This window comes from Thunnus thynnus, chromosome 3, assembly GCF_963924715.1.
Source record: "Thunnus thynnus chromosome 3, fThuThy2.1, whole genome shotgun sequence".
In the NCBI taxonomy this organism is placed as follows: domain Eukaryota; kingdom Metazoa; phylum Chordata; class Actinopteri; order Scombriformes; family Scombridae; genus Thunnus; species Thunnus thynnus.
This window is the reverse complement of record NC_089519.1, coordinates 19,791,069-19,816,969: the sequence shown is the minus strand read 5'-3', so window position 1 is coordinate 19,816,969 and position 25,901 is coordinate 19,791,069. Positions and strand designations below refer to the sequence as shown.

Here is a 25,901-nt window from a genome sequence, read left to right as displayed (position 1 = left end):
AAAGATTCGAAAAATTATGAACCCGTCCTTTAATTCAAATTGAAAACTCTTCCTATTTATGATGATTAATGATAACTTGATTTGACTTTTAATATGCAGTGACTGGACAGCAGAGGGCTAATGCTATTATGATAATGTCACAGCTGGATCCCAGTCACAGCCAGTATGAGTGCATCATGAGACAGGTGTCCTAGACTTGCTAAAAGAGCAACACTGTATCTTAGATACAGCACTTCATCCTTTGTTAAACCATGAAAATTCAAGAATCAGACGGGTCTTCCCCATTTTGTCCACATCTAGATTTCACCGAGAATCTCTGTCGCCTTCCTGAGGCCGGATAAACAAAGCATCAGGTGACCGGGACACTGCAGTGAGAATGAGAGTCCCCTTTTCCGAGGTCAAACTGTTGCTGCTGTTTCACTGACGGCCAGTTGGAAACCTGCTGCTACCTTGAGGGAAAACGCAGTGCGCGCGTGTGTGTTTGTGTGAGTGTGAACGAGACAGACAGACAGAAAGACAGAGAGAGAGAGAGAGAGAGAGAGAGAGAGAGAGAGCGAGAGAGAGAGAGAGAGAGAGAGAGAGAGAGTTGCCTGGACAGACGCCGTAGCAGACGTGCCCGCTCCCGTCTCTCTCTCCCTTTCTCTCTCTCTCTCTCTATCACACACTCTCGGGAGCAGCGCTTTGACGCACCACGCAGAGTTGGATTATAGTATTGCGCGCTGGTCTTTCACGGGGATTTTTTTCCTCCCTCACATTGCCTACACCCTTGCCACTGACCGGCAATTGATATTTGATCTGATCGGAATCAATATCTTCCCACCACGGTGACCTCTGCTGAGCTTTTGGGAAAAAACAGAGCGCTGCCGCTGCTTCCTCGCCGGACGCGTGTTGTGAATTAATAACCAAGACAGCCTCACCTGGAGTGTGTGTGTGTGCACTAAAGTGTGTGTGAGAGTGTGTTTCTCTGGATCAGATCAAGCATCGAGGTGTTTCACTGGCTTGGCTCCGCACACGCACATATACACACATATAGACACAACACACAACCGGGGGGATTTGGGCACTGCATGCCGGGGACATGTGGAAGTTTGCGCCGCTGTAGCGCAGCCAGAGAGCCGGTCCACCGCCTCGTCGACCTCCCCTCTCCCTGCCCAGGGGCACCAAACACCCGTTTCACAATCCTTCACACATCGAAACCCCACTAAGAGGACCCAAATGTAAATTTAGGACGAGACATTTCAGAAACATACGTCTGAAAAAAGGAGGACAGCGAGAAGGAGGACGGCATCCCGTTGCGTGCAGAGTTTGGTGAGCTCTTTCAGGGATTTCGGGGCTTTTATTTCTTAACGCCCTTGTATTTTCTCAGTATTTTGTGGGTCTCATATTTGCCCCCACTTGCCGCAGTGATGGTGGGAGCTCTGAGCCCCGTTGGCCCTGGCCGCTCCCCGGCGTCTGCGCTGGGGCTGCTGGTGGCTGTTCTGGTCCTGTCCGGCGGAGCGGACGGCCAACCCTGCCCGGCCCAGTGCTCCTGCACCGGTACTACAGTGGACTGTCACGGCCAAGGGCTCCGCAGCGTGCCCAGGAACATACCCCGCAACACGGAGAGACTGTAAGTAACGGGGGGGAGGGGGGGGCTTTCACCGCGCAGTTTGGATTTATACGCATATATCTTTGGATTCACTTCACAGAGAAAAAACACTAGAATATCGTTTAATATTAATATCAAAGTGACTTTACGTGTTAATGATGCTGAATAACAAGTGTGCATGGACCCTATCATACTTTGGTATTTTCAATAGTACATTTAATCTCTAATAATAAAGGTGTGATTCTCCTGAAGGGGTTTAAAGAGTTTAAGGAGACACTGTAATACTTTCTAGTATTTGCTTTGCTAAATATCTCTATCAAACTATCTTGAAATTTTGATTAGCTTAATACTTTAATTGTTTCATTTGTATATTCAGTCCTTTTAAAAAATACATTCTTACTGTGTATTAGTGGATTTTTATTGATTTGGGACCACAGCGTAATAGCGCAGAGTTTAACATGAGGACTAATATGTAAAAAAAAAAATGCACCTCACTTTTAACTGTAAATGCCAATAAATCCAACTGATGTGAATTTTAGTTCACGTTAATGCAAACAGTAGAGTGCGTATTGCTCGTGTTTAATGTGAAGACACGTTATTGCTGATCGCGGAGCTGAAGTTGGGGGCACTGCTGTGGTTGTGCTGGTGGTTTCGCACTGTTGCATTAGCACTGCCTCCGTAGACCACATCGGTTTGTCTGGGGACCAGCAAGTTAATCAAAAACGGATTTGGACAAGTGGGCTTTGAGTTAAACAGGCCGCTGTTTTATTAGGCAAAGACCCCTTGATGAAATTAAAATTTGCCCTGTAGCGCAGCAGCCACAGCTCCTCTCAATTTCTCAAATGACATTTTTTCTGCATTGGCCTCAAGTTTTTTTTGTTTTTTTAAAAGCCCTTCAGTCGAATTGCTCACCAGCTTTGTCCTTGTTTAAATGACATATCATATCTCATGTACTGATTTTTCTGTCTGTGCCAATTTCTCTGTTTAGGGATCTGAATGCAAACAACCTCACTAAAATCACCAAGGCGGATTTTGCAGGACTGAGGCATCTGCGAGTGTTGTAAGTGGCTTTATGTTTTATTTTCTCCTCTCCTTTGCAAAAAAGGACACATACACACACACATACACACACACACAACAGGGATTTAACTGTTTCCAATCCTGTGCAGCATCAGGCTCATCAAGCCCCGGAGCTGCCGCATGCAGCACTGCGTCTAGTCGTGGGAAGCGGCGGTTTCATTGAGTCCGCATGTGTGTCTAAACAGAATAGCAGTGGCACCTGTTAATGCTGTCGTGTTAATCTGCCAGTGGAAGTGTCAGGAGGGGCTTATTTTAACCACCGGGCCCCGGGGCCCATGTGCTGGAGTGATTAACGCGCTGGCGAGGAAGTGATGGAGGGCAAAGAGGGAAAGAGATAGCGGTCATTAGGTGTAACCACGGAGGGGAGGAATGCTGCTGGAAGGAAGGGAGGGAGGGTGGGAGGAAAGGAAAGGAAAGGAAAGCTGAAAGAGTCAAGTAAGAACAGGTTTCTTACCTGGGATGAATCCAGGTTAAGAGTTCGCTTGCAACAACATGGCTGGGACAGGGATAGCCTGCACTTATTGTGTGTGTGCCTGTTATTCAGCTGCTAAAAGTGAATGGCAGGGAATACACATTGTTGGAATTCCTCTAGAGATTATGTCCTTAATTGTGTGCGTGCGTGTGTGTGCGTGTGTGTGTGTGTGCGTGTGTTTATGTGTGCGTGTGCTCCTTGTTTCCTGTGTGTTCACTGCTCACCTGTGTGCACCCACATACACCCTTAACCATTTTGCATTTCAAGATGTCAGCCAGTTACATGCATGCACTATCCTGTTTATTATGAGCTCACACAGTTTACAAAAAATATATGTGTGTGTGTGTGTGTGTGTATGTGTGTGTGTGTGTGTGTGTGTGTGAGTGTGTGTGTGTGTGTGTTTGTGTGGTTGCTTGGCTTGGTCAGCACAGTGCTCCTGGTGCTGTAAGTGAATGAGTAGTCACAGATATATGGTTAGATAGAGAGTAAATTGGATGATAGATGAGTCGCTGTCCGACTGATAGGCCAGTTTTAAAGTCAATTCTGTGGCTCTATCGACCCATTGCTGATTCTCTCTCTCTCTATCTCTCTCTCTTTCTCTCTTGCTGTTTCAACAGTCCAACACTTTCCATCTCTTCTTTTTTTTCACACCCACTGCCACCTATCTTCTCCATCTCTCCCCCTCTCCTCTCCTCTCCAATGTCAATCTCTTTGCCTCTCTTGTGCCCTATCTCATTCTCCTTCACCTTCTCTTCCTCTTCTCTCTCTTATCCGTGCCCCCATCTGGCCATTGTTCTCCTCTTCCTCGGCCTCTCATGGTTTCATCGCACAAATCACTCTGTCAGCTCTTACTTTCTCTCCCTCTTCTCTCGTTTTTTTTCTCGTTGTCTCACTCTCTCCCGGTGTTTCTCTTTCAGGCAGCTAATGGAGAACAAAATCACCACGATTGAGAGAGGAGCTTTCCAGGACCTGAAGGAGCTGGAGAGACTGTAAGTAACATGTTTTCTGTACAAATACATATTCCAAGATTGTTCTCCTTGAAAATGTATGCATGGCAAGCAGACACACATGTTCATTTTCACATGGGTGGAACAGAGGGTGACAAAACGGGGAAAAAAACAACATTAAGTGTCTTAGTAAGGTGTTGGGCTACATCAAGCTGCCAGAACAAACTCTACACTCCTTGGAATACATTCTCCAAGTCTCTGAACTCTACTGGAGGGATGGACACCATTCTTCCAAAAGATTTACCCTCAGTTGGTGTTTGGATGATGGTGGTGAACAGTGCTGTTGTAAGGCTCTTACACACTGTGCGGTAACAGCGATCTTGCAGGGTCATTGCATGTCACATCCTGTGAGATGGAACTAATAAAATCTTTGTCGCAATCTGAGTCAGACTGTACAATATCAGTTTTGAGGTCAGATTAAATGCCTGGTAAACCGTAGCAAAAAAATAGAAAAGAAATACTAGCAGAGACACAATTTTCTTGCAATTTCTGTCTTCTTTCTTTCTACTTTATGCAGCATCGTCAAGTGTATGTCATGCATGTCAGACCATTTTGTGATTGGCTGGTGTGTAGACATTAGTTGTAACATTAGGCACATTTAGTAAATTTGGTCAATTTCTGACAGTACCAGAATTTTGACGCAGGCTGTCTTTGGTTGACAAATCTCTAAATCACCTGAAATGTGTTACAACACCTCCTCTGTTGCTCTGCCTGATGTTTCTTCCATTTTTTCCCTGTTGAAGGTTTTTTTGGGGGAGTTTTATCCAAGGGTCTAAGGATAGAGGATGTTGTATTGCTCAACAGCTTGTAAAACCTCCTGAAGGAAATTTGTGATTTATGATATTAGGGTAATCCAAATAAAATTGATTTGACTTGACTTGACACAGTGAGATATCTACTGTTTTAAATTGAAGCCCAAAAATGGAACCGCATTTCTCTTTCATGACTGTCATCTTCTGTCTGGGATAGCTGAGCAGAATATGGGACCTAAACACATCTGTCTAGAATCTACAAGATGTTCAACTGGGTTGAGATCTGGTGACTGTGAAGGCCGTAACATACAATCCAAATCATTTTTACAACCCCCCATCTGGATGTCTTCATGATGATTGAACTCGGCCGTCATGAGGCGAGGCTGTCATTGTCTCAGTCCCAGAGGAAAGTTTTGAGATGGAGTCACATGGCAGTAAATGAGGAGCAGCCAAGGGTTGTTACGGCGCTACCCTGGAATCACTGGTATTCAGCATCCAAGCCTAAGGCAGTTATGGCATAATTAAGCCCTGCTAGTCTGTGAGACACAGAGAGAGCGAGAGGGACAGAGAGAAGGGGGATGTGGACCCCTGACTGGTGAAATGTCCATTGTGTCGACTGTCAACTTTGCTTGATGTGTGAGCTGTTCATATATGTGTGTGTTTGTGTGTTATGTGGCCTGACCGACAGGCAGTGACACACTGGAATGCAGCAGACTGTGACAGAGTCTGAGGAGGCTTAGAGGCAAGCTTTTAATTAAAGACACATAAAAATGCTCGCTGCTCACACACACACATTTACAAAAACACAGACGTACTGTACCTGCGTACACACAGAGATGTCTACCTGTACACATACAGACGTACATAGAGCAAATCAAATGAAGGTGGTTAATCCTTTTGATAGTTGTTTTGGGTGAATTCCTCAGGAGTCGTCAGGATGAAATGGATGAAATGGATGAAATATCATGATTCCCCAGCTGCTCTCATCTCGGTTGTGTTGTGCCTGGTTTTTCTCCGCTCTCTGCTGCATTATATCTGCTCTTTGTTGACAGAGAGGGAAACTCTGAGGACCACTGTAGGGAATCTGCTCATGTTTCTCATACAACCAACGCTGGGTTCTGTCCAGCTAAGCAGTTCTGGGAATTCCTGCCCAGAGCTGTAGACAAAGAGGGTAATATTTAACTTTGTATACGAATATGAATACCTTTATTGTCATTGTACATGTACAACGAGACTCAGTGTGCTGTATGGCCCAGGTTTAACCGTAGATATTGATAGTAATTGCCCTCAAAGAAATTGTGCATGCTGGTAAGTCTCTTATGTATACATATGAACGTAACAGGCTTCAACACACACTTGCGCATAGAATATAAACTAATGAGTAAACAGCAATAGCAGATAACGTCTTACACATCTACTGTCAGACTACGCCTGCTTGTTTTGCCGCCTCTTGTCTTATCTCTGGTTGCCACAAACACCTTTGACACAGCTAACTTTCTGACACAACATGGCTGTTTTCTGTTGTCCTCGTGAGGGTTTTCAACTGTAATTCTCTGGCGTGGCATGTTCACAAACACAAAGATGGAGTCAGTCATCAATGCCCCCCTGCAGCCGCTGGACAAAGGCACGTCTCCGGAGTCTGGAGTCTGGGGGCTCATTTCAAAGGCCTCCATCCTCTGGGGGGTTGGAGGGGGCCTGCTGGGCACCGCTGCCCAGAGGAGAGGGCCCTAAGCTGGGTTGATGGATCCGCAGTGACTGCCCCCCACAGGGGTGGAAAACGGTTCCCCTTCTCATCCCTTTTGCGACAGGCCCTGCAGGGCTGGGCAGGGCGGGGTCAGGTGTGGGGCAGTAGCTGGGGGGTATGGAGGAGGTGTGGAGGAGATAGGCATGTCACAACACACACGTGCACATACACAAACACATGCATGGGTATGGATACACTCATGCATGCGCATTCTCTTTCGCAAGGCTGCTCCGTCACTTGTGGTTTTATCTTGATTAATTCTTCCACCTCTTCTCATGTTTTTCCCCCACACCCACCCATCTCGTTCTCTCCCTCTCTATTGTCCTCTGCATATAGGAATGTCATACATTCTTCACTCTCTCCCTGTGGGTGAAGAATATGAAAGAGAGGAGTTCCTGATCCTCTTATCCTCGTCTTACATTTGACTGGTTTATAGCCCCTATCCAATTCAAAGTCTATGAGACTGAAAGAGATAACAGCCACAGACAAGCAGAAAGAAACAAAACATTAATTACAGGTATTGGGACAATGATTTCAGAGAACAGCAGTGAGATAAAACCTGAGATAATAAGCCTGTAATTGAGTGATCACATTGTCAAAGATCATTTTAACAGCGTTGAACAATTGGAAAACTGATTACAGGTAGTAAGAAATGTCTATCAGCAGTGAAAGCAAGTGATCATGATATAATATGTGGCCCAACTGAATAGCGAAAGATAATTGTAACAGTGATCCCAGATAGCAGGATATGGATCTCAAAAGAAAAACCCTGCTAAATGATTAGTTCTAAAAGCCTGTGAGTGATAACATTGTTCTCACTGATCATTCCTGGGCAAAGTTTCAAATGTTTTTTTTTTCTTTTTTTATTGGGCAGCAGAGCTTGAAATTATCTGCACTGTGGAGACACACAAAAAGCCATTTTCACTTCAGCACTTCTGTCTAAAAAGTCACTCGAGATAGATTTTCTTGGGTTTCTGCCTGTCTGCGCTGCACTCTGCAGCAGACGGCATTTGTTATGTTTTTCGGTAAACATCAGTTTGCTCAAAGTAGAGGGGAAACGCTCTTCAACGCTGGTGAATTAGATTTTTTTCTCTGTGACAGCAAAGGAATTCACAGGTCAGGTGAGATGTCTGATATTGCTGTGTTGTAAGGCAGAGATGGTATCCGTCATTGGTGTTTAAATAACAGATCAGATTAGAGCGTGTAAACCTTTGCCGGACGATAGATCTTGGTTCACTTCAGATGCACCAGCTGTGAACCAAATAGCATGGACTTCTCATCACTGTTAGACTAGACACACACACACACATATGCTTGTGCAGATACATACAGTACTGTAAGGCACACACACTTGTCAGTTTGAAGTGGTTTTGGAGTGAAGACATTTCACAGAAATGTCCATGGGGTGTGGGTTATAACTATGGTAACAGTATTGTGTGTGTGTGTGTGTGTGTGTGTTTGTGTGTGTGTGTCTGTGTGTGTGTGACACATTTTTAGAACAAAATGTGTATTATGGCAGCAGTGGCATCGGTGGTGTAATAATTGGTTTCTGAGGTGGTTTGTTATTTTCCTTCCCAGCCAGAAACTGCAACCTGTTGTACTACACAGCAACGAGGCTCGGAGCTGTTAGGACTGAGTGTGTGTGTTTCTGTGTATCCATCTGTGTTGTATCTGTCGACAAAAATGTGTGTGTGTGTGTGTGTGTGTGTGTGTGTGTGTGTGTGTATTTCCTGTGTGGTTTGTGGCCCTCTAGCACCTGTTTATGACTGCAGGGATTATCACCACACTGCAGTGTGGCATTAGCTAGTTGGAGTGACTCTCACACCTCAGACTACTGGCTACTCGGTCTTCATTCACCTTCAGCCAGACTTTTACTAATGAGACACGACTGTGGAAGTACTCTGAGGGTGTTTTTGTGCACATGCACACACACACACACACACACACACACACACACACACACACATACACACACACACACACACACACACACTCAAGATTGTGAAAGGTACATTCCTTCAAGTCCAGAAAGAAACCACTGGATTCTTGGAACCAGAAGTATTCAGTATTTTTATGTGCATACAAATGAATTCTCTTACTGTGAAGATAATAGTTAGATGAACATTTGCATGGTTTGTAGGTACACCTGATAACCCAGGTTTATTAAGGTGTTGGATAGTTGAGTAAATGTCTGGTAGGATGTGAAGTAGCCTAAGGAGGGACAGTAGTGATGGTGATGCAGTCTTTTTACTGTGTTGACCCGAATATAAGATGACCCTGATAGAGATGGGAATTGTTAAGACTTGATACCAATGCCATTATCATTTCTGCTTATCAGTCTGATTCTTTATCAATTCCTGATCAATTTTCTGTGTGGAAAAAAGTAGGCCTACACAAGGTTTCAGTGTCAACACAACTGTATTATTATCACCACTGTTTATCAATGAGCTTGCATGCTGATGAATATATGAAACACAACTGGTAGATAAGATAAATGGTCCACAACCAAAAATTAACTGCATTAATTAATGAATTAATTTGAAAGCATTGTACAGTCTCCTGTCTGTATGAGAATAACAAAATGAGGGGAAGGCTTCGCTGTGTTATGAACATCATGTCTCCAGTAGTGGAGAGCAGCCTCTTTGCTGCACCATTAGCTCTGGGGTTTTTGGGTGAAACTGATCACTGAGTTATTTTCTTTTTATTTTCTATTCTCTTCCCTTTTTCTAACCTCAAAGTTGGTTTAAGTTGTTTAATGCTGCAGTGTGTGTTGGTCAGCCAGTCTTGTTTGTTACTGCTAATCGCTGCTCCATTCTGCTAACATTAGTCTCTGACTGATGGCGTAGAACGTTCACAATATACTTCACGTTTGTCTCGCAAAGGTAATTATTTACTCATTAAATCAAAAAATCCGAGCTACTGTTGCCTTTTTTGAAGATGAATTACAAGATAGCTGAAGACAACTCCATATCGATAAGAGGAACTGATGAGCTCAGAGGTGTACAGTTCCGATGGATTGCATAATTTTTAACAGGTTTGCAACTGGAACTGGTTCTCAATTCCTCATCCCTGGACCCTGATTATAAAATGACGAAAATTTTAGGGCTGAATTAATTTTAAAAGACACACCATAAACTGATTTGAATCCACTTGCTGACATAGCAACATTAAGGCTACAAAAAATCCATAATGCAACAATACTCTCTCCATTCAAAAAGTATCTCTGATTTTGTTAACAAATAATTGTCTAGTTCTCAAATATAAGACAACCCTTACTTTTTAAATGTAATTTCCAGAATAAAATATTGTCTTATATTCAAGCCAATTTTTAGGTTTATAAATCAATATTTCGGCATATTTTGCTCTCTTCAGGATTTGTGGTAACTAGAGCTGAAACAATTAGTTAATTGACAGAGAATTAACCTGCAGCAATTTTGATAATTGATACGTTTTTAAATGAAGCAAAAATGAAAGACATTCTCTGGTTTCAGCTTTTCAAATAGTAATCTAATTTAGTAGTGTTTTGAAGACTGATTGATTAATCAATAATGAATATAATCATTAGTTGTAGCCTTTGAGGATGGAGGATTTACTTCATGGACTTAAAGCTTCTTATCATGAGCTGTATCACATGAATGCTGTCTGGCTATCACCTACAGAAGTTAAAGGGGCAGTGTGTAGAATTTAGTGGCATCTAATGGAACAGACTTGGCAGAAATTGAATATAATATTCATAAGTATGTTTTAATAAGTGCATAATCCCATGAAAATAAGAATTGTTGTGTTTCTGTTACCTTAAAATGAACCCTTGATATCTACATAAGGAGCGGGTCCCATTTCACAGTACTACAGGAGCCCAGAATGGACAAACCAAACACTGGCTCTAAAGAGGGCCTTTTCGCGTTTTTGTGAGATTCGCGGCTAACGTAGCTTCTCCTACACGCTTGGAAGGGAAGGGGTGTTCAGTTGGTTGCAATCTGCAACCTCACCGACATATGCCATTAAATTCTACACACTGGACCTTTAAAATGCACAAAAAAATAACGCTACAGTTAACTTTTGTGTGACTTTTGTGATGCATGTGCACAGTGAAAACATCAGAAGAAATGCAGCGTGCATGACGAAGCTAATTTTCGTGAAACTGATTCAACCCTCTCATGTTACATTGATTATGACCCTAAAATGGGCAATAAATTATGGTTAAGGTGTTAATATGTTGTTGAAATAATCAGATGGTTAGTCAAGTTATGAAAAATAAATAAAGTACATTTAAATGCACTGTAACCTTAGAGGAACCATGCAGCAGACTGATCTCTACGTCTTTACTTCATTCTCTCAGTCTCCTAGTCTGACAGCATTGCATCTATTTTAAGGGGATGAGCTCATACCCCCTCTCTGTCCTCCGTCCTCCTCCCCACCTCCAGCACCAGTCCATGCACACTCTCAGGGGAGGTCTAGCCCACTAACGGGTGCTCATGGCTGGGCAGGACCTGCAGGGGGAGTGGGCCTCTCCGCGGGACCACGTGGGGCTCTTAGCCGGCGTTAACGGAAGAGGAGTGAATAATTTAGAAACATCATTTCTGCGGGATGTTAAATATTTAAGTGGCCTCTGATGTAACTGTGGAGTGTGAATGTGTGTGCATGTGCGTGAGCATGTTCATATATTTGTGCACCTGTGGGTGGAAGATGGACACAGAGGGGGTGACGTTATTGAAAAGGAGTCCACATCGGCTGATAGTGAAGCAAAAAGAGGTGAAACACCGGGGTTAAGAGGAAATAGTCATTGAGAGAGTTTTTTGGAGTTTTGTTGGAGCAAACTCTGGCATTTCTGGGATTAATATGTATTTGCGTGTGTAAATAATGCAAACTGTGTGTTGTTAGTCAGGGCTTTTGCACTTTTCTCATTAGTTTGAAGTCACTCTTTCCTCCTTCTGCCTTCGGTCTTTTTCCCTCTCTCCATTCTCCTCCAGTAGCAGCCAGCACAGCATCCGTCGCTGGGCCTGTCAATGTGTGTGTGTGTATTAGTGTGTGTGTGTGTGTGTGTGTGTGTGTGTGTGTGTGTGTGTGTGTGTGTCAGGGTTAAACTGTTTCAGGAGCCTGTCTCTCATTGTGTCACTCAGTTGCCTCACTCTCCTCTGACTCACATCAAGGCACATCCACACACACACCAGCACACAAACCTCTTCACTCCACTCAACCAGGGTTAAATGATCGCACCCAGATTATTAAACTCGCCCAGAGTTCTCTCAACTCTCCTGTTTCTGTGTGTGTGTGTGTGTGTGTGTGTGTGTGTGTGTGTGTGTGTGTGTGTGTGTGTGTGTGTGTGTGTGTGTGTGATGATGGGTTGTTGTGAGTTCTTCCCCTGTGAGGGCCTTGTTTACTCAGTGGGGTCCTTTTCACACATTCGGTAGCCCAGCCAGACTGCCTGTTTGTTTTTCCCACATCTTCTCCTCTCCTCCGCCTTTGTGGTAAAAAAAAAAAAAGCCCCCCCCCCTTCATCCGAACCCCTTCTCTCGTCTTCCTCCCCCTGCTTTCCCTCCGTCCTTCTCGAGTTCACTGTTTGTCTGGCAGCCATGTTGTACCCCTTAAATCAGAGTAACCCGGAGTCTGTTTTTTTGTGTATCCATCCATGAACATGTGTGTGTGTCCTTGTGTGTAAAATAGTGTCTCCATCAATCCCCTCATTCTTCCTGTAACTACATTGAATTGCATTACAATCTAAATAACATAACATCATTTGATATGATGATCAGGAAACACAAATCTCACTCTAAAAAGCCAATTATACACAAATGTAACCACTTCACCCTGGAAGTCTGGAAGGGAAGAGGTAGAGTTTATTCCCTAATTTATGCTGTGTTTTTCCAGGCGCCTGAATCGGAATAATCTGGCTGTCTTCCCTGAGCTGCTTTTCCTGGGAACAACAAAGCTTTACAGACTGTAAGTCCTGATTTCATTTCTCTTTTTCTGTCCATCATTGCATTGTTGCTTCAGATATGACTCATTTTCTCACGTGTTTCATTTAATGTGAGTGCCACAAAGAAGGCCTGAGATCATTCAGATGAGCTGTAACTTGGTGCAGGCAGTGCAGTGGTGTGTTTGTGTGTATCGGTGCAAGCTTGTACGGCTCATGGACTTAAAATGACATGGTGAAATATGTTACAGACACTGTAGTGCAGAGAAAAAAAATGTCTGGTTTTCTCTGTGACGCAGTGGTGGTGTTTTACTTGGATGAAGGAGTAAGAGGAGTGGGAGAACAGATTTTGCATGGCTCTCTCCATAGAAGCCAGTTCAGTAGCTAATGGAGATTAGCACTCCAACAGCTGCTGCCCACTGGGATTGATGTGTGTGTGTTTTGTGTGTGTGTTTTGTGTGTTGTGTGTGTGTGTGTGTGTGAGGATGAAAAGGAGAAAGTGAGCAAGACAGAGCAAGGGAGGTACAAGCAGCGAAATGTAGCGGCAGGTTACACATCTAAAGTTACGTTTGGTGTTTCAGGAGCAGAAAATAGTTTCAGTCACAGAACATAAAAATCTGCAGTCAAACCAGCAAACTGCTGTTTGTTGTTGTCAAGCACCTTCCACTCTTCACTCACAGCCCGCTTGTCTGTACTGTAAACTGAGCTGTGGATTTCCAGTACCATAGGGATGGGCTGGTAAGGCTGCTGAAACTGTGGGAACTAACTTCCCGTCATGGTCATTTGTGGTCTCAGGGAATAATTATGGTTGCATATATTTATATGTGTGGCTGAATATATTTATCTAAAACAATATTGAAATGCTCAGATGATTCACAGAGTGTGTGAAAGTTGTTTATGTTCTGCGGCCGCTATGGTGGTTGGCTGGGCTTGACCTGTTGTGTCTGAGGGTGTGTGTCTGCATGTGTGTCTGTGTTTCTGCGTCTGTGTTTCTGCGTGTGTGTGTGTGTGTGTGTGTGAGTTTCTCAAGGCCAAGAGTTGGCATTTTGCTCAGCGTGTGGGCCGAGGTAAAAATACAACTCGGATATACTGCTCTCTGCTCAGCTGTCACAGACAAGCGGCCTCTGAGTGTGTGTGTATAAGTGGTTATGCGTGTGTGTGTGAGCCTCAGCTTTCCAGGTGTATGTGTTTAGCAGAGGGTCCCCTGTTGACTGCACATCTTCAACAAACAAGCGCACTTCATTCAGCAGAACAACATTCATAATGTGCTGCTATAATAAGTATGTTTTTCCAGTTAAGGAAGCTAAACTCTGAAAATCAACAGAAGATTGCTCATTGACGACAAAAGAGAACTTGCCAAGCCGGCGCCACGGCAGCCGCAAAGCTACGAGCAGATTTGTCAGACGCATGGAAGTCATTCAAAGTGAATGACAACCACAAAGATGAAGCCAGTAGTATTTAGGGCTGTTTGGTCAATATTAAATCTTGTTCGTACTTCTTCACCCCCTACAATGGATTTTTTATTTTTGGAAAACTCAACAAGAAACCCTTTAGAACCTCTGAAGTGGAATCTTGTTAGGTTTTATATTGAGGTCAGAAGGTATGTGCGAACTGGGCCGACTTTGGTTCTTGCAACAGTACTGCTATAAATGAACACTTGCTCAACCTGCTATTATGAAAATTATGTTTTCACTTTTTTGGGGCTCGGAAAATCTGTGTGTGTGTGTATGTGTGTGTGTGTGTGTGTGTGTGTATTTATGTGTTTAACCATTGCTCAGCACAGTGGTTTAAACGCACAATATGTAATTTCTGCCGCTAGGGGTCTCTCAATCAAAACAATAACAAAAGATGGAGTTTGATGATGTCGTGAAGTAGCGTTGGATCATGGGAGTTGTTGTCTTCATTTTTAAACAACCGCCATTGCCGTCACTGCAGTCAGCTTGTCCCAGTTAGGATTCCTTCAGTGTTCATCGTTCAGGAGGTTTTTACTGGGAGCTGAATTATCTGCAGAGGTCTCCTCCTCCCTAGAACAAACAGACCCAGTGATTAAAACCAGTAAAAACACTGAATAAAGTAGTTTCACATTAAAAATCTGTGTTTCTCTGACGCTGTTTGACAGACACAGAACGTCCAGAGCTAACGTTTTCTCAGCTTGTTTCTCTGATAACTTAACTAAGATAAGATACTGTAGGAAAAACAAATGTAGTACAACAACGGATGTTTTGCAGATATAGAACAGTTTTCAGATGTGTTTACTGATGATATGTCCTCCTTATATTGATAAAAACATTTTTGCTGATGAAAACGTTTGCATGTGAACTTAATTTTTAAGACTCTGAGTGGAAGTGTGCATGAGATAAATATGTGACATGGAAATATGACAACACAGGAGAAAGAGCAGTGAGTGTGAGTTCCTATAAAACCTCCGTGTCGGCTTCATCCTCCCCATTAAAACACCTGTGTTCACACTCCTCCGCCCCTCCACACCTCCCATGTTACGCACACACACACATACACACACACACGCACACACACACACACACACACACACATGCACACTTCTTGCCTCCCCCAACACCCCAGGGCTCAGACTCTATTAAGTTATGTAGAAGCACACATCTGGAGACACCATGTGGTGGGCTTTACCCAAAAATCTATCTGTCTCTGTGTCTGTCTCTGACACACACACACACAGACACACACACACGGCCCTCCTGTTTCCCCTCTGTTCTATTGTTGATCACTGTATCCACACTGCAGTAATACTGAGGATCACAGCTGTGACTGTTTGCTCCGAGACAGAGAAGCGAGACAGAAAGAGAAGAAGAGTGGATCAAACAGAGTCAGTTCATTAGAAAGACTCTGTAAAACAAGATGGGCTAGTAAAACCTTGCTGCACTGGCCAAGAACCACTTGAGCCAAGCAAATCACACGTTTTGACCTTGAGATCAGAACACAAATACACAAACACACTTTAGGACCATTTCATTCTGTTGGTTGGTGAAAAAATGTATGTGGTGTGAAGCTGCATCTGGTAGTTACAGGTGTGTTCTCGTAGCTCTCCTCTCCATTGGTGATTATAAAACTGAGCAGATGACTGTGACCATAATAAAATTAGTTAACTTAAATAAAAATTGAAAAGTGTAATTAATTGACAAATACGTAGAGTATACATTAAATAAACTAAATACACAAAAACATATATAATCAACTTTAATGTAATTCTCAATGTTGAAATGTTAGTGTTATTCCAGATGATCAGTAAACTGACAGCACCACTGTTATTTTTTATTCAACCTCTAATGTAAATGCTGCTTTCAGGGAAAATAATTTCTAGATAATATGATTGTTTTCTATAGCTATGCAGATGACACTCTTTTTTAAGTTAATTTATATTGTTCATCAAAAAAAAAAAAAAACTTCATCTGGAAACTGTGCCTTCATATCAGGCATTCATGCATCGCATTAAACAATTTTTCATGTGGAATGTGTTTTAAATAGTCAGGTTTTATCTTGCTCATATATCTCAGATCCTGTTTTGTTGTGTTGGATGCGATTGTTGTAAATTCATGTGTTTTTAGGTAACTTTGTGGCACTTATTTCTGCTGCCATTTCAGCCAGGCATCCCTTGTAAAAGAGATAATGTGTCTCAAGAGACTTCCTGCTTAAGTACATTAAGGTTTTTTGTCTTTTTGAATGATTGTGGTCCTTTCGACTTATTCTGTCAGTGCATGGAGCAAGTGGCCAACAGAATTTTACTACATTTTGTTCAGTTAAATAAGGATGAGATTTAGATTTTCCTTTTTGGCACCAAGGAGGAAAAAGTGAGAGTTATTGCACACTTTGATTTTAGAGCTACAAAGACTAAAGACCAAGTCAGACATGCTGGAGTTTTAATGGGCACATCTTCTTAAATCTTTACACTTGTTTCCAGTTAGTGAACAAGTGTTACTGCTAGTTAATACATTACTTAACAGTTTAGGGCCAAAATATACTTCTAATGTGCTTGAGGAATATAAACCAAGTAGTTCAATTCAGATCTTTAGGAGGCAGTCAGCTTGGAGAGCTCCAAATGGGGATTGAATATGGCAAAGTTTAGTTACTACGCTGCACACAAATGGAAATAAAATGACGAAATGATTCTTAAATGCAGTTTCACTTTAGTCAGTTTTAGATCAGTATCTTGTTTTCTAGTTTATTTCTGGTATTAAATGTGGGGTTTTTTTTATTTGTTGCTATGTGGAACTATACAATAACTTATATTTCTTTGTCTACTGTAATTCTTTTTTATTTTCTTTTATTCTAATCTATTTCAGTAATTTTATTTTCCTTCTAATTTCCTTGCCCTCATTGTTTACATGTCGTTTTTTTTCTTTGCCGTTCATTTTTATGGATTATATGAACACTTAATTGCTCTTGTATTTTGGATTTATTTTTATGAATTCGTGTAGCATCTCCTCTCCTCTCCTCTCCTCTCCTCTCCTCTCCTCTCCTTTCCTCTCCTCTCCTCTCCTCTCCTCTCCTCTGCCAGCTCTTTCTCTCTCTTTTCCTGTGCTGGACAGGAATCAGTAGCGAGATGAAAGAGGGAGAGATGAAAGAGGGATTGATGAAGGGGACGGTTTGATAAGAGGAAAAGAGAATGGGTCACTGCTTCCACAAGTCTGCTTATGCTTGAGCCTGAGGCGAGATCGATGGGACAGTGTTTGTGTGTATTTACGGTATGTGTGGGTACGTGTGTATTTTTGAGCATTTATTATTTTGCTTCTTGGCCTCTTTTGGCCAATGTTACTTTAGAAACATCTTACCAGGTTGCCTTCTCTGATGGCGAGCATATTATTGATTATTGATCCACCTGCTTGTTTTAAACGATACTGTGATGATATGAATGATTCTGTGTATATGTAGGTGCTTTCCTGTTTTAGACAGAAACTTAGAGAGAAAGGAGAGAGAAAACAAAGAAAAGGCAGAAATTGGGTGTTCTTTGTGTGTGAGCTTGAGCAAGAGATGAAGGGAAGTTGAAGGGAAGTTAGTTGTACGCCACTCCTTCATCATCCTTCCTCTGAGAATAAGAGTCAGCATGGTTGGGATGACTGAGAGGAGGAAAATGAGTGAACTTCTGGTCTCACACACACATACACACACACACATGCACACATTAAACCAGAGTCAAGCTGGTATGGGGTTTGAATTAATGAGTTGATGAGGCAACGTTTTGGGTGTGTGTGTGTTTATGTGTGCGTAATAGTCCCTAATCCTCTGCTAAACGGTGCCCTGATGAGGCTTTACCAGGCAGCATTGTTGCTTAGCAGCCTAGCAGGTTGTGGCTTTGTCTTCTGTGAGAGCTTAACCCTGCTGCACACACACACACTCACACACGCATGCACGCACTCACACCACCTCGGTCGAGACGACAGGCTCGGCACAATGGTCACAAGAGCGTAGGCGTCTTTCAGAAGATGTGGGCTTTCCCAGAGTGTCGACAGTTAACTAACAGAGAGGGGAGGAGGACGAGGAGGAGAAAGAAAAAGGAAGAAAGAGGTCAGAGGTAGAGAAAATGAAATTTTCTCTAAGTAAATAATGTTTTTTAATTAAGACAGAGAGCATTGGGTTCTTTAGTTGCCACAGAGACGATGACCTCTGGGTCCCAGAGAGGTCAGAGGTGAAGAATGTTCCAGTCAGGAGATCTAAGCAGGAGGTGATTTATAGGGCAAAGGAGGGGAGGCTCTCATTAAGAAAAATCATGACAAATTAAACTTTTACTTGTGTGGAAAGTGCCACATGTAGCAGCTGTGTATCCTCAAAAGATATTAAAAGATCAAACATTATGTTATTTGAGATTATGAGACCACAATGTTTTGGCCATTTTGAACTCATATTACATGGGGTGATTTTTTGTAGAAATTTCTCAGTTGATCTAAAAAATTGTTGAACCTTAAGCTCAAACCTAGACATCTATAAAGTCCTCCAAATTTAATGACCACATACATCGTTTGACCATGTGCCCTCCAGAACGACACATAGGAGTGTTCTAATCTGGCGCCCTATCATCAGTTATCATCAGGAAGGTATAATTTGTCTGTGCTTTCCAAAACAATTGCAAAATAGTGATGTTTCATAGTGTGACAACTCTATGGTTAAAGTCTGGTTTGTTTTAGGGAAAGATCATAGTTTGGATTAAAATGATTAATTTGTTAAGGTTAGAAAAACATGTGGTGTGGGTTAAAGTTGCTACTTCCTTAAAGTTATGCAACTACAATAATAACCACGGGGTTAAGGTTAGGGGACTATTGTCACCGATCTACGGTTTTTAAAAAACGTTTTTTATAACCTTCCACCACCCCTCCTCCTCTGAATGTGGAAGATTATCAACATATATCTCAAATGCGCCACCAACCGGACGTCTGTCATTCAAACGTAACTGAGTCATTTTTGGATGACTTACATTACGACTTATTGTTTTTCTTGTGACTTGACAGTTTCGTTATTTACACAGTTTTCTTTTAACCAGTCTCTGTCACTCACATCAAGGCCATATTTATTCTTTGTTGATGGGAAAACCAGGAAAAAGCTCCATATCTGTTTTTGGATATTCTGGCCTATGGCGAGGGGGATTATTTAGGTTTGGGATGATGCCTTTAAAAGATCAGTATCTGCTGGTAGCAAAGTTAGTTGAAGTGTTTTGGATGAGGAGATATTTGGCCACTAACTTTGTGTACATAGGATATGCAAATATCTGCCATTATGTCTGTCCAAGGAAATGAAGTTAAGCCTTTGCAGCCCGAGGCATCCATGGATGGGCCTCTCTTTCCATTCCCTTCCCTCTCTCTTTCATTCTCTCTAACAAACATAGACACACACTGGCACAAACACACCGCTTCACTATTCAGCAATATTTCCTGCCCCCTCCTGTTTCTCTGAATGCACTTTAACAGATATAAAAACTCTCGTGCACACACACGCACATCAACGCACACGCATACGAGAAAACAGATCTTTTCAGCATGTACAAAGCCATATTGTCCACCGAATGTTTTCATTAGGACTCTCGGATCATGCAGATCGCATCCAGCCAAACAGGAAAATGAAGAGTCTTTTTATTTTTCTTTCTTGTGGTTGAGTTTGTGTGTTTTCAGATACTTCCATATCATCTGTGTACACATTATGAATCACCTTGAGTTCAAACCAACAGTTACAACAGTGTTGAGGTGTTGAGTGTCAGTGACTCACTCGCTTGCCATCATATGAATCACATGACCGCCTATCTGAATTGCTCAAGGCCACTCATTCCTAAGAAGTGATTTGGCCGTTTGGATCCCAACACAATGCTGTAATTCATTCTCAAGCGATTCAGAGAGGGTTTGCTAAAGCCAAAATGGCATTATTAAGAGGGCACCAGTACAAAAGATTATGTTATACAGACAGAATGTAAAGATATGAAAACGCCCTGCGTGACTTTTATCACAGCTAGAGCCAACTTGTTCCTGAACGGAGCTCAGGAATTGTATGCATGTTTGTGGATTTTACTCAGCTTTTTTTTTTTTTTTAATGAATTTTACTTAATTAACAGCCCTCCTAATAAAACCTTCATGAAAGTAATAAAATTCAGTTTTTGTTGAAACTGTTTTAGGGAAGTGTTGATTCAACCTCATGGTTTGCTTGGGGGTGCTGTTGAATTATGTATTATGTTGTACTGAGAGTTGTTTCTAATATTTAGATTTTATCAGAGGGTAGTCTCCATCTGTTATAAAGAATCTGCAGTCCATGTAGTCCACACTCTGTACAAAAGTTCCATACATATCACATATCACAGACATAACACAGCTGTGCTTTGACAAAAACACAGTCAACATGACACATTAAAAAAGAACAGTAAATCATAAACTAGTTATTCTCTTCTACTCCATTTATTCTACTGGTACTTTACAATAAATATAGTCGACAATGACAAAGTTGAAAAGTATCACACTTTTTCATTTAACTATGTAGTATACATTTATCTTATCTTAAATTATAAGATAAATGTATTATTAAAAAATTAAAAAATACTTTTTTTCAGATTGATCGTTTTGTAATTGCTCTTCTACATCCAATCAAATCTTCTGAACATAAAAACACTGAAAAACAAATGATTTTGTTTAAACTTCAATAAAGACTGTCGAATTCTAAAAGAAGCCTCTTGGGCTTTATTTATAATCCAATATCTCTTTTGTTATTTCCTTCCAAATTTCTGTTTTATGTTGCCAGATTTGGTATGCTAAATGCAGCTCAATTAATCAGCTGTCGCCCAGGGTGTGTGAGTGTCAGAGTTCAGAGCTCACAGGTGAAAGGTCAGGGAGCATCAGTGTCAACCAATGAGATATCCAGGATAATGGACATGCCAGGAGTGACGGTGCTGCTTTGCCCATCAGATTGCAGAAGGAGCGAGAGTTACGCTTGGAAAAAAAAGAGACAGGGAGAGAGAGCGAGAGACAAGGGGTGGATAAAGACAGAATGAATGAAGGGTATTTAAAGGAAAGATTAGAGATGTGTTTGCTCTCTTAAATGGTGTGGAAAAAAAGAGGAGGGAGGAATTTACTGAGGTGAAGACAGAAGTGTTTTCTTCATTGTGAGTTAGCTATGAAAAGAAGAAAAAAAAGAGCAAAGCAGTGGTAGAAAGTGAGGAGAAGAGAAAGTAAAGAAAGGAGGAGAGCTAGAGGGGAGAGTCATGTGGAAAAGAGAGGAAAGAGGTATGTCAGTACTTACTGTAGATGGCAGGTAGCCTGAAGCCTGGAGCCAGCATGTCTGTCAGAAAGAAGTGCCCAGGTGTGTGTGTGTGTGTGTGTGTATGTGCGTGTGTGTAACCTGAGTGTGGATTATTGGGAGGGGGTTACATACCTATCCAACGCCAGGAAGAGCTTACCTGGAAGCAGGTAGTTACAATATACCGGAGCACGTGTGAATCTATGTGTGTGAGGTCTTCCAGATCATCAAAGCATTTCTTCGCCTTGTCTGTGTGTGATTAAGGGTCACCGTGTGCGGTAATACCTCCCCACAAAGCAGCTAAATCATCCTGCATCCTCTTCACTTCCCTCGCTCCGTTTTATGTTTCACTCCTCTTCTTATTCACTTTAGCCCCAGTGCTTAACTTAATAATACTAAGTTAACGCTGGTGTTACGCAGCAGCAGGATGTGCATTCCTCCCTCTTTTTTCCTCTCTTTCTCTTCCTCTCTCTGCAGCGGTTTGTCTCTCCAGGGTATCTGCAGGTATGGATCCAGGCCCTTTATTGATGGATGAGTCGGCCTGGCCGCTGAATTATGGGAGGGATTATGGAGTAATCAGGACAATTTATCATACAAGGCTCTCTTACTCACCCCAATCACAGCTACTCAGCAATATTGACCCCTGCTCGCTGTGTGCAGTCATATAGACGGGAGGGGGGTTGTTATGGCTTCACAGTTGTTGTTGTGTGTGTGCGTGTTTTGCATGAGGTAGTGAAGAGGCAGGTTATGCGGACCCCTTAAAGAAATAGTTAGACATTTTTGGAAATATACACTTGTATACCTTTTTACCAATAGCTACTGTAGATGCAACAAGTCGCTCATATTAACTTATCAACTTATACTGTAGGGCTGATGCCTCTATCAGCAGAACCACATCATTTGTCTGTGCTTTTCAAAACCATAACAAATAACTTGAAAAATGATTTAATTTTATGGTCTGATGCCATAGTTATAGGTTTATATAGGTTTAGGCACAAAAAACCTTGGTTAGGGAAAGATAATGGTTTGTGTAGTAGTACTATGTAACATTAGAGGACATTTATTGTCATGGTTACAATAATAACCACGTGGTCAATGTTAGTGAGCGATTGTAGTCATGGTGAAAAGAAACCAGTGTTGACAGTCAGTAGGAAACAGGAAACAGACAGCAGTAAGCGTATTTCATAAAATGTTGAACTATTCCTTTAAAATGAGCAGTCCACCATTGGGCCACTCATTACAAACTCATGTTGTTCAGCCAAACATTGTTTAAACACATTTATTAACTTTATTTTAAGTTCTAGTAGAGATGCCAGAGTTTCTAAAGAAACCAAATACATGTCTGACTAAATTTTGGGGAAGATGCTCTATGTGTATAAAATGATGCACATGATGTTGGATATTTATTCATCTGACTTGGGTTTAAGTATTTCAGTGTAAACATAATTCATTTCCAATGAAAAAATGTAAGAAAGTGATACAGAACATGTATGCTACTCTCAGACAGATGCTTTTAACGACCTTACAGCGACTTCGGAGGGAACAAAAGGAGAAAACTGTATTTTAAAGGGTTATTAATGCTAATCCACAGAAAAAAAACTTACTCTGACCACTGAGAGTCTGTTCTTTCAGAAACTAGAACAAAAACTAGAAACTTTCTCTGCTCTCGCCAGTCAAATGGAAAACAGAAAGGGTTCAGTTTATGTCAATCAGTCAGCAGACCTAACATGGCTGTCTTTCTCTGCCCTGGGTGCCTCCTTCCCTCCCCTCTAATCCTCCATCTTGGCTCCATGTCAAGCTGCCTTGTCCAGTTGCACAATATCCCCCCTCTGGGGCAGGCAACTGCATCCCCTCTCTGGCTCCATTAGTGCCACTCCACTGGCATAGCCGGCATTCTCCAGTGGGACCGTCATCGCTGGCCACTCTATTGGCACCCCTGTCACTCTCCAACCACCACAAAAGAAAACCTCACCTCCCTCCCTCTCTCCCTCTCCTGCTCACTTGGTCTTTTTTTGCGCCCCCATTTTCTTCCCCTCCTTGTCTCTCTCTCTCGTGGCTCCTCTATTATCTTCCTTTTCTCTATCCAGCACCTTTCTCTAAAGTTTTTTTCCCTCTCACACTCTTTCTTGCCTACTCTCCCCTTCACTCTCCTACCCCTCTCTCTCTCCTCTCTCCCCGCGAGCCTAACACATTGGTTTGGAGAGGCTTATGCAAGACCCTCATCCATGGTAATGATGCAGAAGAAACCAGGAGAGGAAACTGGGAGCTGACCGGTGATTCCTCCCAGAGATGTTGCTCACAAGTTCAGAGCCTCTTACATTATTTCACCAAAAGCTGAGTGTGTTTGAACTGACCACGGCGACCCAGGCTCATTAAAACACAAGTTTTACATAATGTGAGGACTCGAGCCAGAAACAGACCCACAACACATCAGTCGATGTCACTTTAAGAGAAGTTGAAGCTTTAAAATCATTTCAAAACCAGCTTGTAGAAAGTCATAGATCTCAAATTTCAATTCAAATGCATTTATGTATAAAACAAATGGTATTGTTGCATTCAGAAGAGATGAGACGTTAAAGATTTGTGAGGATTAATCTGAGAGACAGAGAGACTAAAAGAGAGAAAGTGTGACATAGTAGCTCTGTAGCTGCAGGCTGCTGATAGATCAGCAGGTTTGTAATCACAGGTTGGTACCCGACCTGTGTGTGTATATGTGTATGTGTATGTGTACAGTACGTGCATGCTCACTAGTGTCTAATGACAGGTTCCAACCCTGATGTGTCATTATCCAATTACAGTTTTCTCTCATCTCTACGGCAACACCATGCCCCCCGTAATTGGACGGCTGCTCTAAAGAACTCTGACCTCTCAGCAAGTGTCAGGCAGAAGAACACACACACACACATACAGACGCACACTCACACAGGATGCCAGGGAGATTGGGTAATGCAGGATAAAACAGATGCTATCTGAAAGAGTGATCAGATAAACTATGCAAAGACAAGTTAGAACTCTGATCATATCATATCACTCCTTCCTCCTCACATCCTTTTTTTCCCTTCTTGGTCTGTCTATCTGTCTGTTTCTCTGTCTAGTAATAACAATAACTGGGACTTATGTGCTTCCTCTCATCGCCCCCTCTCTCTCTTCTTGCTTTCAGTCTCGCTCTCTTACAAGTGTGTTGTCTCTAAATGGGCCTAAATGGGCCGAGTCGAAGGAGAGCTTTTGTGGTTTATAGTTCTCTTGAAGCTCTCTCTGTCTCTATCGCTCTCTGTCTTCACTTTTTCACAAAAACAAAACACTGCGTTTTTTTCCCCCCACTGGCCCTCTTAAATATTTTACATGCTTAGAAGGCTTCACACCCTTTCCCCTCTTTGTTTTTGTGTCTCTGTGTGTGTTTGCATGCTACAATGTTCCCAAAACTTTACGAGGTTCAGTGCGATTGTAACACAAAGACAGATCCTCATCATTCAGAGAAATTCAATTATGGACTATTGGCAGGCATGTACAAACAGAGAGGAGGGAGACTTGAAGGAAGAGAAGGGAGGGAGAAACAAGAGGAGGCACAGAGGATAAAATGCGTGTGTGTCTGTGTGCGAGTGCAGGTTTCTTCCTGTTCCTGGATCAGAGGTCAGATATTAGAGGTCAGGGTCGCCTGCGTCCTGACAGCTCATTGGCAGACTTTTTTATGAGTACAGAAAGAGGAATTTTAGCAATTTCTTTCAAAGAACATTAGATCAGATGATGTTTTTCATCATTAAAATGCTTTTTTTCATGAGTATAAGTGACTTTTGTCCAGCATCTCTCTTATTTTCTTGTCTTGGCTGCAGAATACTTTTGTGCTGCTGAGATTCTCTGACTTTACTGCATTTCATTCAGCTGCAGTTATCGACTTGCAAATTGTCGATGCATTTTTATGTGTCTTCATTCAAATTCTGACTGCCTTTCACATTTCAGCCCAATAGTAGCAGCAGCAGCAAAATTGATAATGATACCGACTTCATGTTTTACTGCTTTGGCCTGCCTTGAATTTCCCCTCATTTAATTTTTGTCTCTTATCATCTTCTTTTTTCCCTCTGTCGCTATCTCCACCAGGCTATGAGTTCACTATTTAGTTATTTTGTGAGTGTGTGTGTGTGTATGTGTGTGTAATAGCTGACTGGAAACGTTTCTGTAGTGAGTTAGAAAATAAAGACATAGGTAGCTTTATATTTTGCGGGTAGGTGTTCTGTTACATGTTGTTATGGACAGAAGGCAGCAGTGAAAGTTAGACAACAGCCTTAACACCTGGACAGTTTACCTCTGCATACACATACACACACACACATAACCATAATATAGTTTGAAAGAGAGGGAACAGAGGAATGAACAACCCAAGGCTATGATGTCAGCCTGTTTTACAGCTCTCATAATTACTAGCAGCGCTCTGGGTGGGTGGGTATGTGTCAGAGTGTGTGTGTGTCCAACAGTGCACATAAGATTCCTGTCAGAGTTGCCTCAGTGACCCGCTAGGTAACACTTGGTGTTTCCCAGACATCTTAGCAGCTCAGGATATCGTCTGTCCGTGTACAAGACTGGACAGTGTGAGCGGAGTGGAAGATAATC

At 42.2% G+C, this 25,901-nt stretch overlaps 1 protein-coding gene across 4 annotated transcripts in view; it reads left to right on the top strand.

The window, feature by feature from the left end:
* The first annotated feature begins 584 nt into the window (after nt 1–584).
* slit2 (slit homolog 2 (Drosophila)) overlaps nt 585–25,901 on the top strand; it is a 94,996-nt gene continuing 69,679 nt past the window's right edge. For 3 of the 4 annotated variants that reach the window (XM_067584634.1, XM_067584636.1, XM_067584633.1), the window contains exons 1-5: nt 587–1,308; nt 1,405–1,609; nt 2,577–2,648; nt 4,058–4,129; nt 12,512–12,583. In XM_067584634.1, coding sequence (XP_067440735.1) covers nt 1,407–1,609; nt 2,577–2,648; nt 4,058–4,129; nt 12,512–12,583 — 419 coding nt within the window. In that variant the 5' untranslated portion in view covers nt 587–1,308; nt 1,405–1,406. Of the gene's footprint in view, nt 1,309–1,404; nt 1,610–2,576; nt 2,649–4,057; nt 4,130–12,511; nt 12,584–25,901 lie in introns of all 4 variants that reach the window. The other variant, XM_067584637.1, reaches the window with a different exon arrangement.